Genomic DNA, 16,734 nt, shown 5'->3' on the forward strand with positions numbered 1-16,734 from the left:
ATTCCACATGCTCTTATGTGATGTGGCCCATTAAGGACTGGATTTTAGGGGCATCTGGGTGGCTCTTATCAGTTAAGTGCCCAACTCCTGATATCGGCTCAGGTCATGATCTCATGGTTCCTAAGATTGAGCCCCGTGTCGGGCTCTGCACTGACAGTGTGGAACCTGCTTGGGATTCTCTCTCCCCCTGCCCTCTGTCTCTGCCACTATACTGCTTGCATGCACACACACGCACAGCATGTACACACTCTCAAAATAAATATTAAAAAAAAAAAAATTGGATTTTATTTTGCTACCCCCTTGAATCTGGGCAGGCCCTATTCCCACTTTAACAGAATATGGCAGATGTAATGCTATGCTAGTTCAATTGAGACTGGAGGAAAGAGGACACAAATACATTTATTTATATAAATATAAATAAGCTTCCAGCTTCTGTCTTCCAACAAAGTCAGAGATCAACTGCCAAGATAGAGTGGGGAGTTGATAAGAAACTTTAGGAAAAAGGCAAAAGTTGGAAAGACACATTGAAGTCAATGAGATGGCTAATAGTAGTCGCTTGCTAATAACCCCCTGATAATCTGTTTTTCCCTTCTTTCACAGTAATAGAATTTTGTGTTGGGAACATCGCCACACAACAAGATAGCTGATTTTCACATGATACCATGCTAAAGAAACCAGACATAAATGATGTGTGGATGATTCCATTTATATAAAGTACAAACGCAGGTGAACCTTGCTGTTAGAGTTCAGGCGTGGTTAGACTTGGGAGGGGGTAGAACCCAGGAAGAGGCATGAAGAGGCTGCTGGGGTTCTGGTATTATTATTCTTGCCCTAGATGCTGGGCATGCAAGTGTGTTCTGTTAATGAAAGTTAAGCAAGCTATACGTTTTATATACATATACGTCATATTCACATGATTTTTATGTTTTTCAGTATATTGTATTTCAATCTTTTTAAGTTTTTCCTTTTTAAGACTATTTATCAGCTGCTCTTGCATGTGAGTAAATTCTGGCCAAGAAAGTAGAAGCAGAATGATGTATGCAATGTCCAGTTAGTGCCCTGAAAGAAAGCAGACAGCCCACTTTCCTTCCTCCATCTTTCGTTAAATGTGGACAAAGCAGCAGATCACCTGTAGGCCAAATGAGGTTAATTCACTGGGGATAAAGGAACAAGATAGAAGGACCCTCCTTAGATGGCCTCCATCCATGTGGAGGAGCAGAGCCACCACCCTAGCCTGAAACCTCTTGTTTTTGGATGACTACGTGAAAGAAATGGAATATCCTGTGTCTGCCATGATTATTATGATGTCTCTGTTACATCCAGCCAAACCATATCCTAAATAATACTATGGGTAAAAGGATTGCTGAATAAAGATTTGGAATCCTGGAAGCCAGGAATCTAATGGCGTTCTGCAGTCCAGCTGTCATGGTAGGAAAAACACGTATTACAGGCTTGATCTCAGATTGATTTAGTGGAAGAGGAGGACAAGGAAGTTAGGATACTTTTGAGGGAGTGCTTTCAGTAACAAGATAGAGTTCAGGCTGAGCAGAGGAGAAATGAGGGCAACAAAGAATGGGGTTTTCTGTGAGATTGCAGAGCCAAATGTCAGAAGAATGAGAGAGCACAAGATACGTAAGCTAGGAAACTAGTGGTATGCACCACGATGGATTAGTGACAGCCCCAGTGCTGTTATGCTCTGTAACAGCATGTTTCAGTGAATCAAGCTCTTTGAAATCATTAGCTGCAACACCATTCCCAGGCTTCCACTAGGAGTGTGATTCAGAGGGATGGATAAACAAGCCTGTAAGATTTAATGACAAATGTCACTCCAGGAGGGCTCACTCAGGGAGAAACAGAGTGATTTACTTCAGTTCATCAACCAGCAGCTCTAGAGTATTGCAAAAACTTGCTAAGAAAGTGATCATAAAAGAAAAAAACTGTAAAATAGATATCTTGCTTCAGAAGTAGTTAACCCGAACTGTGGAGAAAAAGAAGACAACCAACCAGATAGCCCTCAAAAGAACGGTCAAAGGTCATATTGGTCAAAAATTATCATGGGCGCCTGGGTGGCTCAGTTGGTTAAGCATCCAACTTCATCTCAGGTCATGATCTTGCGGTCTATGAGTTCAAGCCCCGTGTCAGGCTCTGTGCTGACAGCTTGGAGCCTGAACCTGCTTGGATTGTGTGTCTCCCCTCTATCTGCCTCTTAGTGCCCTGCTTGCACTCTCTCTCTCTCACAAATAAACATACATCAAAAAAAAATTTTTTTTTTTAATTATAAGTCGTCTATAGTCAAAGACTTTATTATGAGTAGGCAAATACAAAAGGGTTCTAACTAATCTTACCAAAAATTATATATATTTATACACACATACAAGCTTGTATACAAAACTGGGAGTTACTTCCATAAAGGAAAACTGGGGCACTGATGGTGTGGAGTAGCAGAATGGGGGGTTCAGTGGTTAGGAGACCATCTTTCATCAAAATAATCATTTGTACTGCTTGAATTTTTACTAGTGCGTGTATGACCTTTTCAAAAATGTTTTACTTTTTTTTTTTTTTTTTTTTTTTAAGAGAGTGCAAGCAGGGCATGGGGGAGAGAGAGAGAGAGAGAGAGAGATAGAGAGAGAGAGAGAGAGAGAGAGAGAGAGAGAGAGAATCTTAAGCAGGCTCCATGCTCCGCACAGAGCCCAATGTGGGGCTCAATCCCACAACAGTGAGATCATGAACTTAGCCAAAATCAAGAGTTGGATGCTCAAATGGACTAAGCCACTCAGGTGCCCCAAAAATGTTTTTCTTATTACAAACTGAAATGAAAATGCTTTTTCCTTTGCTTCCTATTTCAGTTTATAGGGAGAATATTTTTACTAATCTTTATTTCCATATACGTAGCACTTATTTATAGTGCAGTTTCCTAACATCCATTCTGAAGTCCGGATGTAAACTTCCCTCCTGGAGGTGCATGAAGAAAGTAGATTATAATCTGAAGACAGCATGTCAGAATGATACCAATTCTCTAGCATTTTCTAAGTTTCAAAAACAACTCTGCCTACTTACTTGATCCTTACAACAATACTGTAGTGTGCTCACAACGGTTATTTAAAAAAATGTTTTTAATCTTTATTTTTGAGAGAGAGAGAGTACGAGGGGTTGGGGAGGGAGACTCAGAAGCAGGCTCCAGGCTCCAGGCCCCAAGCCGTCCAGCACAGAGCCCAATGTGGGGCTGAAACCCACAAACCGCTAGATCATGACCCAAGCTGAAGTCCCACACTCAACCGACTAGGCCACCCAGGCACCCCTCACAATGGTTATTTTATAGATGAGGAAGCAAGCTTGCAGAGGTTGTCCCTTGCTCAAGATTGCACAACTAGCAGGATTTAAATCCAGGCCTTCTGATTCCAAGTTACTGCACGCTATTGTAAGTAGTGTGAGCCACGTACGTAATCATGGTGAGGCCAGTGCTGTTGGAACACAGACTTTACATTTGACAATGGGTGCGCTATCATAATAGAGCCTTTGTACAGTAACCCCTTGAGTTTTAGAAGCTTAAAAAAATTATTTACACCCTAATTATATTACTTTTAAGAAATACTTCCATGTGTTAATTCATTGGAACATCAGAACATGGCAAGTATTGTCTCTTGTTTTTGGATAAGGAAAGAAACTCAAGAGAAGTGACTTATAAAACAAGTCCAACTGTTGGACGCAGAGCCAAGATTTGAACTTAAATCTTGTCTCCAAAAATGATGCTCTGTCCACAGTAGCATGTTGTTGCTGAAGGAGAAGCTAACACTTTTAAATGTCTGCTTTCAAACAAGGTAGGCACTTCAATACATGCTAATTTTTACATTTCTGTATGCACACACATACATAATTTTATATAAATACATCAATGTAATCATATTATGTATACTGAGGATTTGGGGCTTAGGTTTTCCCTCTTGTTCCATTTTTTGGTTCCCCACCCTCAGTCTTCCATGCACTGCTCAACTTCCATATAAACTAACTCAACAACCTAGCATGTGGTGTTTTTTTGTTTTGTTTTGTTTTATAAATTTTAAACACGCATATGTACACCTATAGCAACCATCAGTTACATAAAAATGTAGGCATATCATTCACATCATATATTACTTTTTTATGCTCTAGAACCATGTAGATAGAAGTCCCCCTGAGTCATTTCTATAGCTCTGATTCATTGCTTTAGATGGCTGCAGGGCATCTCATGACAGCAATGTATCATCACATTCTATCATTCCACTGCTGATGGCATTCACCTGGTGTCCAGTTTCCTATCCCTATGGACAATGTTGCATCCCTGGCATGTATCCTTACATACTGGTATGTACCGGTGGTTCAATGGCCTTGGAATAGATTCTCATAAATGGGATTGTCAGATGGAGGGAAATATATAGATATGTGTTTTCTCTAGATATTATTATATTTCCCTCGCCCCCTCCCCCAGAAAAAAAACACTCTACTAACTGCAAATGTCTACCAGAAATAAAGGAGAATTTCTTTTCTTGTATTTGCCAGCAGGAATTATTATTCTTTTTTAACTCTTTCTGAAAAGATATGTACTGGTAATTGTTACATGTACTAGCATTTCCCTGAATAGTAGAAAATTTGAGTACCTTTTCATATATGCTTGTTGGTTATTTAGACTTGCTTCTCTATGAATTGCCTAGTGATATCCTTTGTCTATTTTTTCATTAGGCTTCCTTTTTCTATTCAAGGTGTAAAAAGTCTGGTGAATATTATAAAAATTAACCCTGTCATTTTTATTCTTCTTCTTTTTTTCTTTTTTTTTTTTGCTAAACTAAAATATGCCTATTTATTCCTTTAATGGTAATTTTTGCCACACAAGCTTTCCATTTTTGTATATTTCAACAGATCTGACATTTCTTTTGTGGCTTTTGGGTTTCTAATGTTGGTTTAAAAGATCCAATTTGGGATCTTTAAAATGACTGTTGATTTATAGTATCCTATTTCTTTTTCTAGAATTAGAAAACATAATTAATACAAGTTTTGTCAAATAGTCCTAATTTATTTTGTGTAACTAATTGACACGGACAATTTAGTATTCTTTTTTATCATTGTGACTCCTTCAACTTCTCCTTTTCTTTAGCTTTGAAAATTAATATTAGCATGACAACAGACGCTGCTGAATGACACATACATTTGCCTGTGTTCAGACATCAATTTATTTTAATGGGCTGAACTGCCTCATTACAGAAAAAAAGTCTGATTAAAATATTGCTTTCATTGAGTTGAAAGTTAACAAATGTTTTTTAAAAACTACTTCAAAATGTGAAGGTATTTGAACTGTTTGTAATTAGATGAGTTGATCTCATCTCCTATGCAGGACACAGGCTCCTTTCCTCTATTATCCTCACATATATTACTTTCCCTCCACATAACCATTTGTAAGCATGGAGACGAACAGTTTTGGTTATCATATACTGCAGCAAATAAATCTTTCCTCTTCGTAAGTTTACCCTAATGATACAGAATCACATGCAACCTTTTCTGGTTGAAAAACCACAAAAGAAGTTATGACTAGTGAGATTTTCTGTTTTCCTCTCTTACAATTGCACCTTATATCATTTACTGTCCTCAAGTTGGAGACCAAAGTCAACACTAAAAAGATTTTATATCAGTTGCCTTTGAAAATCTAATAACAAACAGGGTACATTAATAATATTACATTGATATTAAACATTTGCACAAAAATATATTACTACTTATTATAATTATATAAAAATACACATACATACCTGAACTTTCCCATGATGTTGATTAGAATCATCTGAGGTGGTTGGGGCACCTGGGTGGCTCAGACTCTTGATTTTGGCTCAGGTCATGATCTCACAGTTTGTGGGATTGAGCCCGCATCAGGCTCTGCACTGACAGCGTGGAACCTGCTTGGGATTCTCTCTCTCCCTCTCTCTGCCGCCCCCCCTTTCATAATAAACATTAAAAAAAAATCATCTGAGGGGGGATTGTGAGTATAACTGTGACAGCATTATTTCCTTCAGAAAGTGAGGGAACCTGAGTCTTGAGAAATCAGTATCCTTCTAAGATGACCAAAAGTCGTCTGCCACTGTGAAAACTTAAGTTTGCTTCTAGCAGGGCAGTGCTCAGAGACCCTTGTTTCCAGGCTCCTGGACTACACTTGCAAAGCTGGCCTTTTTTTTCTAAAAGAGACTTCATGGCATGGACACTCTACCTTTTGTGCTAATGCTTTGGCCCTTGTATCCAACTATGTGCCTGAATGAGAAAAGCCAAGCATTCCATTCATATTGAGGTACTGTTTTCTCCTCCTTACAGCGAAATGATATTTTGCTGTGTTTCCTAGGTCTCTTCCATTTCTCGTTTACCTCTTTTGTGCCGGCAACAATCAAAATTGCCCTTGGCTCACTAGTCCCAGATACTTGCTACCTGTAAATAGGGTATAAAGTCCATCCAATATCTCATTTCTTGAACACTTCCGGCTTTGTTTGCAACTGGAAGATGACTACAGCCCCTGCCCAGGCCAGGCATCGTCCATTCTGAACGAGTATGAGAACTTAGAACTGACAAGGAGCAAACACTCAGGTGCTCACTGTGGAGAGGAAGGCAGGTGCCTTCTGACCAGCAAGCACCAGGCCCTACCTGAACTCTTCTAGATGCAAAGTGAAGGTCAGATGCTGGGATCAGCACAGTGACTGTGCCATCGCAGCAGCAGCAGGAACAGCAGTGTCCTCAGAAGCCAGCCCTGCCTGTCTACACTGTACCCTTGCAGGGAAATGTCATAGCTCACCTCTGCTATTAATAATTGGAGGCAGGAATTGATTGTTCTATTTCTAGCAACCAAAACAGCAAGTCTTCCCACGTAGTCTAGGAGAGAAGCGAGGACTTTGAACAGAGATCTCTTAAATAGCTGATGCACTGTCAAAGCGACTCGAGCCAGGATACTGATCAGAACCAAAGTAGCAACTACTCAGTAATAAATTACAGGTGCTTTCAAACAGCCATGCCTGCACTTTGTGAGAAGAAGCCGCTTTCACCTGAAGCCTCCTGATGAATCCAAGACAAAGTTTCATCAACATTGCGAACCTAAGAATGATGGTTATGACCACTGCTTCAGTTATCCAACACACCACCCTCAAAGCTTAAATTAACCACCTTTTTGTTGTCATTGCTCGCATGCGGTGGGTTGGCTGAGCTCAGCTGAGGGGTTCTGGTGGTTGGGTCTGAGGTATCTCATGGGACTGCATTCAGATGGCAGCAAGGCTGTGACTGCAACACTCAGCGTGGTCTCACAATCCTCCAAGGAGCATTGAGCAAACTGACACCCTGCCCTGGGCCAAAACCAACCCACAGCCTATTTTTGTACTGCAGCAGGCAAAGAGTAGTTTTCACATTTTTAAATAGTTGAAAGATCAAAAGGAAAAAGTTTCATGACATGTGGAAGTACTGAAATTCAAATTTCAGTGTCCATAAAATTTTATTGGAGCCCAGCCATGCTCATCATTGAGATAATATTATAGCTGCCTTTGCCCTCCAATGGCAGAGTTGAGCAGTTGCAACTCTTGGCTGCAACATCAGAATTCCTTGTGCTTCTTTCTAATCTTTACTGAAATTTTACTGAAATTCACATTTTAAAAATAAATGCTTGAGATAAAAACAATTATAACTGTTTAACTGTCAAAACTACCTTTCTTTGCTACTGCAGTGCGGCTGAATGTCTATTTCCAAACCAAATCGTGAGCCTCCTCGCATGCCCACCAGCTGGCAACGTGGTCACTGGACATGCAATTGGAGGCTTGCAATTATTTCAAAGAGGAGAAATGAAATACTTGCTGATTTTTAAAAGGAAGAACTGGAGGGGTGCCTGGGTGGCTCAGTGGGTGAAGCATCCGACTTCAGCTCAGGTCATGATCTTGCAGTTAGTGAGTTCAAGCCCTGTGTCGGGCTCGCAGATGTCAGCACAGAGCCCGTTTCAGATCCTCTGTGTCTCTCTTTCTCTCTGCCCCTCCCCCTCTTGTGCTCACTTGCTCTCTCGCTCTCAAAAATAAATATTAAAAAATAAAAACAAAAAGAACTGGAAACATTTTTGCCTTTACAATGTAAACTTGAAAGGTCTTTCTAAACAATAGCTAGATAATGATGAACATGAAGAGATACAATCCTTGCCCTTAAAGAGCTCCCAGTCCAGCAGAAAGTTGGACAAGTAAACGGTGTGGTGCAGGAATTAATAACTGACCACTGGTGAACACAACTATGATGGTGGCACAGAGAAGAGACATCCAACCTGGCTTGGGAAGGTCTTGGATGACTTACTAAGGGAACTGATGGGAAGGAAGTCAAGTTGGATTGGCCCAGAAGCCTTCCCAGGTAGGTACCCACCTAGGGCCTGATGGAGATGTCATTGCTTGGTTCCCCAGAAGCCTGTCACAACTGATGGTGCACTGACCTCATTTGGTGTACTTGTTCATCTTCCTCCACAAACTGGTAAATTCCTTTAAAGGCAGAAACTGTGCTGTTTGTCATTGCATCTACAGTGGCTGGCACATAAGAATGATCTGGTAAATAAATATGCAGAGGTTTCTCAGATGATGAAAATATCACCCCTCTAAGACAGGCTAACGTTTACAGACAGTATTATATGTCTATGCCATGGTATATGTAAAAAAATCTGACTAGTTAGTGTTTGAAATGTCAATACCAAATATTTGATACAGGAACAGGGTCGAGAACCATGAGGATGCAAAAGCAGACATGATACAATCACTGTCCTCTATAAACTCACAGCTTAAACTGGAGGTCTCATAATCCCCAGAATAGTCTGTCTTTCATCTGTTTATAGTTTGCAAGTCCACAAATACCTCTTTTTGAATAAGTAGGGCATTTCTTAAAAAATTAAAGAAGGAAAAAACCTTGATCAAGGATATAAGAAGGCTAAGCGAAATTTCTTGAAAGATTTATATATTTCCCGCCCCCCCCCCCACCACCCCGCCCTTCCATTTTAAGACTAGAAGGAAATGGAGGGAGTTGAGAATTTCCTCCTGGATTTTATCTTAGTTTTTCCTCACTAGCCATCTTTAGCACCTTCTTGATCAATGAACAGATGTTTACAATAATATAGTTATTTCCTATATACCGTAATATCACTTAATATTTGCCGCGATCCAGAAAAAAAGCAATTATGTATATCTTCTCTCAAATTACTACAAAGTATCTTCAAGATTCTATATTTCATGCCAGTTATCTGAAGATATTTAATTCAAAACCATTACCTAATTTCTCTTATAACATGTTGTATTTTAAAAACATCTCATTTTCAAAACAAGATGGCTTAAGATCATCTTATGGATCCACACACAGTGACCCTTTTGTGATGTTTGTAGGGAAAAACGAGCCAAAAACATATAGGTACAGTAGTGTTTATTATAAACAATCAGGTAACAGTATAAGTGTGCATTTGAAGGATAACTGGAGCCTAGATATTATGATCAAAAGCATTACGTAAATAGAAGTAGTTCCTTTTTTTGTTGGTTTGTGTTACATTAATTTGAACTTAATATAGATTATGCCAGGATCCCCTAGTCTTGTCATACAGTTCAACTGCTAAATCATAACGGGGAAGACAAATTTGGAATGCATATTATTTTTTTCTTTAGTTGTTGAGTATATATGCCAAGTATCAGGGACACATTCAAAGTTAAGCAGGTGCTTAAAGTCTAGCAGGTGATATTTATAAGAAACTTTTGTTGTTGCTCCTAATCCCTTAGAAGACAATGAAAAGGGGATTCTGAGTGCCAGTGCTAGGTTGTTGTTCAACTTTTCCTGATTTATACAGAGTGTTAAAAAAAAAAAAAGGTAAATATGTTGAAAAGTGGTTATCTTTATACTTCCAAAGCACTGGCATATAGTAAAATATCATCTAACTAAAACAAATTTCTCACATCTCCATTTTTTAACAGGAAAAAAAAAACCCAGAAACAATGGGCTTGAACAACACAACAAATGTTCTGGGTCTTAAGAGCAGGCCACATCGTTGTTGTTCTCTATTGCACGACCCTTGTCCATGGCAACATTAAATATGTTTGGCATTGCTACGTCTTAAAATGGCTTAGCATGTCCACTTTGCGAGTTATCCTCTGAAAGAATGCTCTTAAATTTTTTCTGGATTGTCCATCTCAAGGGACAAATGTTAAATAGCAAATGTGGAAGTCTGAAAGCAAACGATGCATTACAACTTCGGCTAACTGTTGCCAACAGAAACATTAAAAGGCCAATGAGAATGTGACTGTCAGAGCGACTGAAGGGTTAACTCTTCTGCATTTCACTCGCATCCTAATACGGGCTTTTGGTGAGACATGACTGGTGATGATGCAAATGTACCACTTTAATCAAGTGTTTTCTTCAAAGGAATAACACAGGCTCTGTGGAGTATTTCATCCTGGTTTCCCAAAGCTGCATGAAAATCCAGGTTTGTTTATTTTTTTTAAATGTAACTTATAAGCAACCGGTTACGATTAATTCTGCAAAGGTATAACGTTACCAGAGGATGAGTTTGAGCACTTGTGAAGAGATCAAGAAAGTTATGTTAAATGTCTGGAGCAAAATCCATGTGTACCAAAATTTCATGGAACAGTACTCATATGAGGAAGACTCACCATATTAATGCCTCTTCTGAGGAAAGAAATGGGGGAAAACTGGAAAATAGGGAAGTAAGAGAAAACAAACAACTTCGAAGCACTGAAGAAAAGTAGCATTTATCCCAGGAAGACTTCACCCCTTACCTGATTGCTCAGAAGAGAAGGAAAGTAAGTTTCAAAATAGAGATAATTAAGAAATCATCAGTTGTATTTTTTTTTAAGCAAAAAGAAAACAAAAACGATCGCAGGTTTTGTTTTGTTTTAAAAGTTAAAATACATGAAGATGTCTACACAGGTTTCCTAATAGACTCTCAGCTCCAGAGTCTGGGGCTGTCTCTGGTTTACACTGGATTCCACAGTACCTAACACTGTACCCAGCACATACAGGTTGCACAATACATAGGTGATGAACCAATGAACTACAGGGTTTTCTAAACACTAAATGGACCACCTAATTTTAACGTAGAATGTACTATTTTCTGTTGCATATATGAAAGTTTCTATTAGATAACACTAGTGCTTACAAGAGGTGACAGTAGGAACTCACTCGTATCTTTTTCACAGGATCATTTCTACCTTGAATACAATTTAATGATAAGCAACTACTGTGTGCTAATGCTAAAAAGACTTGAGATAGAATGTATAAATGAAGAAGCCTCTTGGATTACTGAAGTACCGTCTGTTACAAGCATAATTACCTTCTTAAATTATACATTTTTAAGAGGGTGTGAAATATTTTTCGAAGCAGTGCAGTGTTTAGTGGGTGGGAATTGTATATATATATATAATATATATATATATATATATATATATTATATATATATATATGAAAGTACCTAGAAATGTGGGGAATTTTCCTCTCTTTACCATCCAAGAGTAACTAAGAATGGGCTTTTAATACCATATATATATTTTAAGTGTCCCACTCTTCGGTACCGCTGTTCCCCAGAGATTATAAGGATTATGAAGTTATCATTCTATCTGTGAAGTTATTTCCAGGTATGAGGTTTCAGCTTTGTAAGAGGCTACCAGATGCGACCAGCAGATCAAGACACTAAGTTAAATAACTCATAAACTTCATCCCAGCAATGTGTCCAGATTTTCTCAAAGGCTTCACCACTGTTTTAGTCATCTGTAAATAGCATCTGCCAACGTGTAGGGAAAATGTGGCAAAAGGACTGCCCTCGCCATGAGCCTTTTAATGGGAATATGAGAAGGTGTAAGTAAACAGAGGATGCTTTTGTCCAACCCTCTTATTTTACTCCTTCTTCTCCACTCAGGATTTGCACACATGGTCCTCTAGCTCACTGTGTGGACTCCAAAGGCGGCCAGGCTGCCTGACTTGAGAAACCAGGAAAATTCAGGGACCCGATTCCCTACATGGAGAGCAAGTGCCTCCCTGGCTGATTCTTGGACTAAGTTCTGGTCTTGTTTTGCAGTTTGGGAATAATGCTCAATTCTTGCTATTTTCATATTAACCTTTTCATGCATTAGACTCATTCTGGATTTTTTTCAGTGGTAGATTATGAGGCAACGTGGCTCCCAGCTTCACAGTTTCTTTTCCAATCACAGTTTAAATTTGTTTCAAATGTACCATTAATATCAGCACAATCATCCAGCTATAGGTATTTCAACTTGAGAAATAAAATAATTTATGTGATTTATCTTACATAACTGATTTACAAGCTTGGTCTGTTTTTTTTTTTTCCTTGCCGATAACACTAAAAGTGAGATTGTTTAAATTATACGGGTTTGACTGCTTTCTTTTGTCTGAAAGTGTTATTTCTCTAGTGCTGCTAGTACCCTGACTCTTAATATATAAACAGTTTTGATATTTTTCTGGTAGGCCACCCAACATGCCTTATAATGACACGGCTGACTAAAGCTGCCTTTTATTCTGCCAGCACTTTTCAAATACTATTGACACATTTGCCTTCATTTGTTACCGCCCAGCCCACAAAAGAAGCTGCTTCCTATTATTATAGCACAGGCACGAAAAACCTGCTTTTCTAATCACGTTGTACTGGCATCAGGTGTAACTAGAAAGCACAAAACAATTGGTGATAAAAAATATGAATGGTATATATTATATGTATTTACATATGTACTTGGAAACTTCAGTTAGTTGCAAATCTGAAATGGTATAAGCCACTGCCTGCAATAACATCTATGCTCTAGAAATGTCGACGAAGTCATGACTGACTGTTAAGACACCGAAGAGATCGGGTTATGTGGAGAGCCCATCTGAGTCAGAACTTTGTCCAACCACTGCAGTGGTCCATGAAGATGAATCTCAATCCAGCAGGGGGTGCTCGTGACATCTTGGCGATGATACTCAGCTCCCCAGCCCTGTAAAGCAAGAAGAGAGCCAAGAGTGAGGATGTGGAGAAATGGGAACCCTCATGTACTGTTGGTGGGAATGCAAACTGGTGCAGCCGCTCTGGAAAACAGTGTGGAGGTTCCTCAAAAACTTAAAAATAGAACTACCCTATGACCCAGCAATAGCACTACTAGGAATTTATCCAAAGGATACAGGAGTGCTGATTCATAGGGGCACTTGTACCCCCAATGTTTATAGCAGCACTTTCAACAATAGCCAAATTATGGAAAGAGCCCAAATATCCATCGACTGACGAATGGATAAAGAAGATGTGGTTTAACCCGAAAAACAAATAACTCAGTGAAGAAATGGGCAGAAAACATGAATAGACACTTCTCTAAAGAAGACATCCGGATGGCCAACAGGCACATGAAAAGATGTTCAATGTCGCTCCTCATCAGGGAAATACAAATCAAAACCACACTCAGATATCACCTCACGCCAGTCAGAGTGGCCAAAATGAACAAATCAGGAGACTATAGATGCTGGAGAGGATGTGGAGAAACGGGAACCCTCTTGCACTGTTGGTGGGAATGCAAATTGGTGCAGCCGCTCTGGAAAGCAGTGTGGAGGTTCCTCAGAAAATTAAAAATAGACCTACCCTATGACCCAGCAGTAGCACTGCTAGGAATTTACCCAAGGAATACAGGAGTACTGATGCATAGGGGCACTTGTACCCCAATGTTTATAGCAGCACTCTCAACAATAGCCAAATTATGGAAAGAGCCTAAATGTCCATCAACTGATGAATGGATAAAGAAATTGTGGTTTATATACACAATGGAATACTACTTGGCAATGAGAAAGAATGAAATATGGCCTTTTGTAGCAACGTGGATGGAACTGGAGAGTGTGATGCTAAGTGAAATAAGCCATACAGAGAAAGACAGATACCATATGGTTTCACTCTTATGTGGATCCTGAGAAACTTAACAGAAACCCATGGGGGAGGGGAAGGAAAAAAAAAAAAAAGAGGTTAGAGTGGGAGAGAGCCAAAGCATAAGAGACTGTTAAAAACTGAGAACAAACTGAGGGTTGATGGGGGGTGGGAGGGAGGGGAAGGTGGGTGATGGGTATTGAGGAGGGCATCTTTTGGGATGAGCACTGGGTGTTGTATGGAAACCAATTTGACAATAATGGAATACTATTTGACAATGAGAAAGAATGAAATCCTGCCATTTGCAGCAATGTGGATGGAACTGGAGGGTACTATGCTAAGTAAAATAAGTCAGTCAGAGAAAGACATATGTTTTCATATCATATGTTTTCACTCATATATGAAACTTGAGAAACTTAACAGAAGACCATGGGGGAAGGGAAGGGGAAAAAATAGTTACAGAGAGTGAGGGACACAAACCATAAGAGACAGTTAAATACAGAGAACAAACTGAGGGTTGATGTGGGGTGCTGTGGAGAGGGGAAAATGGGTGATGGGCATTGAGGAGGGCACCTGCTGGGATGAGCGCTGGATGTTGCATGGAAGTGATGAATCACAGGAATCTATTCCCCAAGCCAAGAGCACATTTTATACACTGTATGTTAGCCAACTTGACAATAAATTATATTTAAAAAAAACTAGAGCCAAGAGTAACGGTGCCAGACTTTATGGTCAGCCTGCAGAGGTGTGAGACAGACAGGCCTCAGTGCACACAGAGCCCACACACCAGAGCCGCTCCTGACACCTGAGAGAATGTGCACTCGACCTTCCTGTAAGTACAGAACAACTTCTGCATCAGCCAGACACCCTAAGATGAGTCCAAATCAAAGATCACCTCTAGGCTCACAACTAAATACACAGACCTAGAGATGGTCTGGTCTCTAGTCATGTCAGAAACACCGGCAAATCATTTTCTCTTCCACAAGGGAAGGAGCCTGACCTTATGTGCCACCCCTTACTGCTGAACACAGTGTTTTGCACAAAACAGATGCTCACTGCAGACCAGTGACTGGATCTGAAAACTGTAAAGAGAGAACTGAGGGTGTTCTTGATGATTCAAGGGTTGGTTAAAAAGCCTGTTTCTCCTCTCTCTCTTTATTGGCTCGCTTTTTGGCAATTTCCCACTTATTACCATTCATAGGAAAGATAATAAAAATAAAGAAAAAATAAATTTGTGTATTTTTTCTCTAGATGTTATATACCAGTAAAAAGTTATTTTTTAAAAATGAAGAGAGATCACAAATTACTCTTATTGGGAACAGTGATTACTGTAGTTTAAAAAAACTTGGATTTCAAAACAACCATGCTGCCTGATCACACTTTACATTCGAGACCACAAGCCTCAAGTGCCCCTGTGATGCCACCTGGCAATCAAATGACACTCCCCCAATCCCTGTGCTCTCCCACTACCTCCCACACCCCCAAATGACTGCTCACTCTTGTCCTTTTTCCTACAACCTCTAATACCTACTCCCCCGTCTACTTGAGAATGACTATCTTCTTTCTTATTTTAACCAGAATGAAGCAATCAGAAGGGTTTCCACAGCACTTGCACGAACATACTCAGCCTTTCTACCTCTCACCACAGATTATCTGTGTTTCCAAATAAGCCAGTCCATACAGTTGTGCAGAAGACTCAAATGCCTTCCCAAAGACTCATTCCAGGAAATCTCCCCATTCTCTCCTATAATATTTTGTTTTCTGCTGGATCATTCCTATCAACATAGGAATATGATGAAATATCTCCCATCTTCAACATACTTCTCTTGGCCCTAACCACTCCCACCACTTACTGCCCTATGCCTTTGACCCCCTTTTGAGCTGTCTGAACTGGCTGTACCAATTCCTCTCCTTCCGTTCTCTCTTAATTCCATTCTGATCAGCATTTCAACCCCAGCCTTCAACAAAACTATTCCTGTTAAGATTAAAAAAAAAAATGGGGCACGTGGTTGGCTCAGTCAGTTAAGCGTCTGACTCTTGATTGTGGCTCAGGTCATGATCTCACAGTCGTGGGATCAAGCCCTGCATCAGGCTCTGTGCTGACAGCTTGGAGCCTCTCTGCCCCTCCCAGCTCACTCTTTTTCTGTCTCTCAAAATAAATTAATAAACATGAAAAAAAAAGATTAAAAAAAACCCTTTACATGCTAAAATTAATGACCAGCTCTCAGTCTTCATGTCACTCGGGCAGCATGTGATTTGGTTTGTCCTCTCTCCTCCTCAATATACTTTCTTCTTTTGGTTTAAAGAGCACCTTACTTTCTTGGTTTTACTTCTACATTGGTTAATCTTTCTCAGTTTTCTTTGCTGGTTCTTCCTCTTTTAAAGTGGAAGTGTCCCAGGGCCCTGTCCTAGGACCCCTGATCTTCTCGGTTAAACTCAAACAACTGGCAATTCCACTTGGGCTCATGGACAGATACCGTGCATATGCTGACAATTCCTACATTGACATCTGCAGCCCAGCCCTCTCTCCCTAAATCCTGACTCATACCTCCAACTGTCTGTTCAGCACTTCCACCGGGATGTGTGTCAGTGCAAAGTTTCTCTCACTAAAACTGAACTCTTTAATCTTGTGTCTAAATCTTCTCTGTCCCGGGTGGAGGGATCATCTTTCTAACTCCTCCTTTCTCAGAACTCACACAGAGTCACCTCCATAACTCAGAATTCTTCCCCTTCTTACAACTTCTTCCATAACACTCCTAGTGGGAGCGATGGTCATCTCTCAACTGAACAGTGCAATGGCCTCTTAGCTGGTCTCTCTGCTTCCATTCTTG

General features: G+C 39.9%; 1 protein-coding gene across 4 annotated transcripts in view; it reads right to left on the reverse strand.

Annotated features, from left to right (window-relative positions):
* Positions 1–9,412: 9,412 nt before the first annotated feature.
* Positions 9,413–16,734, reverse strand: part of SMAD9 (SMAD family member 9) — a 78,550-nt gene continuing 71,228 nt past the window's right edge. For all 4 annotated transcript variants that reach the window (XM_042954449.1, XM_042954383.1, XM_042954330.1 and 1 more), the window contains one exon: positions 9,413–12,995. In XM_042954449.1, coding sequence (XP_042810383.1) covers positions 12,852–12,995 — 144 coding nt within the window. In that variant the 3' untranslated portion in view covers positions 9,413–12,851. The remainder of the gene's footprint in view (positions 12,996–16,734) is intronic.

Source organism: Panthera leo, chromosome A1 (genome assembly GCF_018350215.1).
Source record: "Panthera leo isolate Ple1 chromosome A1, P.leo_Ple1_pat1.1, whole genome shotgun sequence".
In the NCBI taxonomy this organism is placed as follows: Eukaryota; Metazoa; Chordata; class Mammalia; order Carnivora; family Felidae; genus Panthera; species Panthera leo.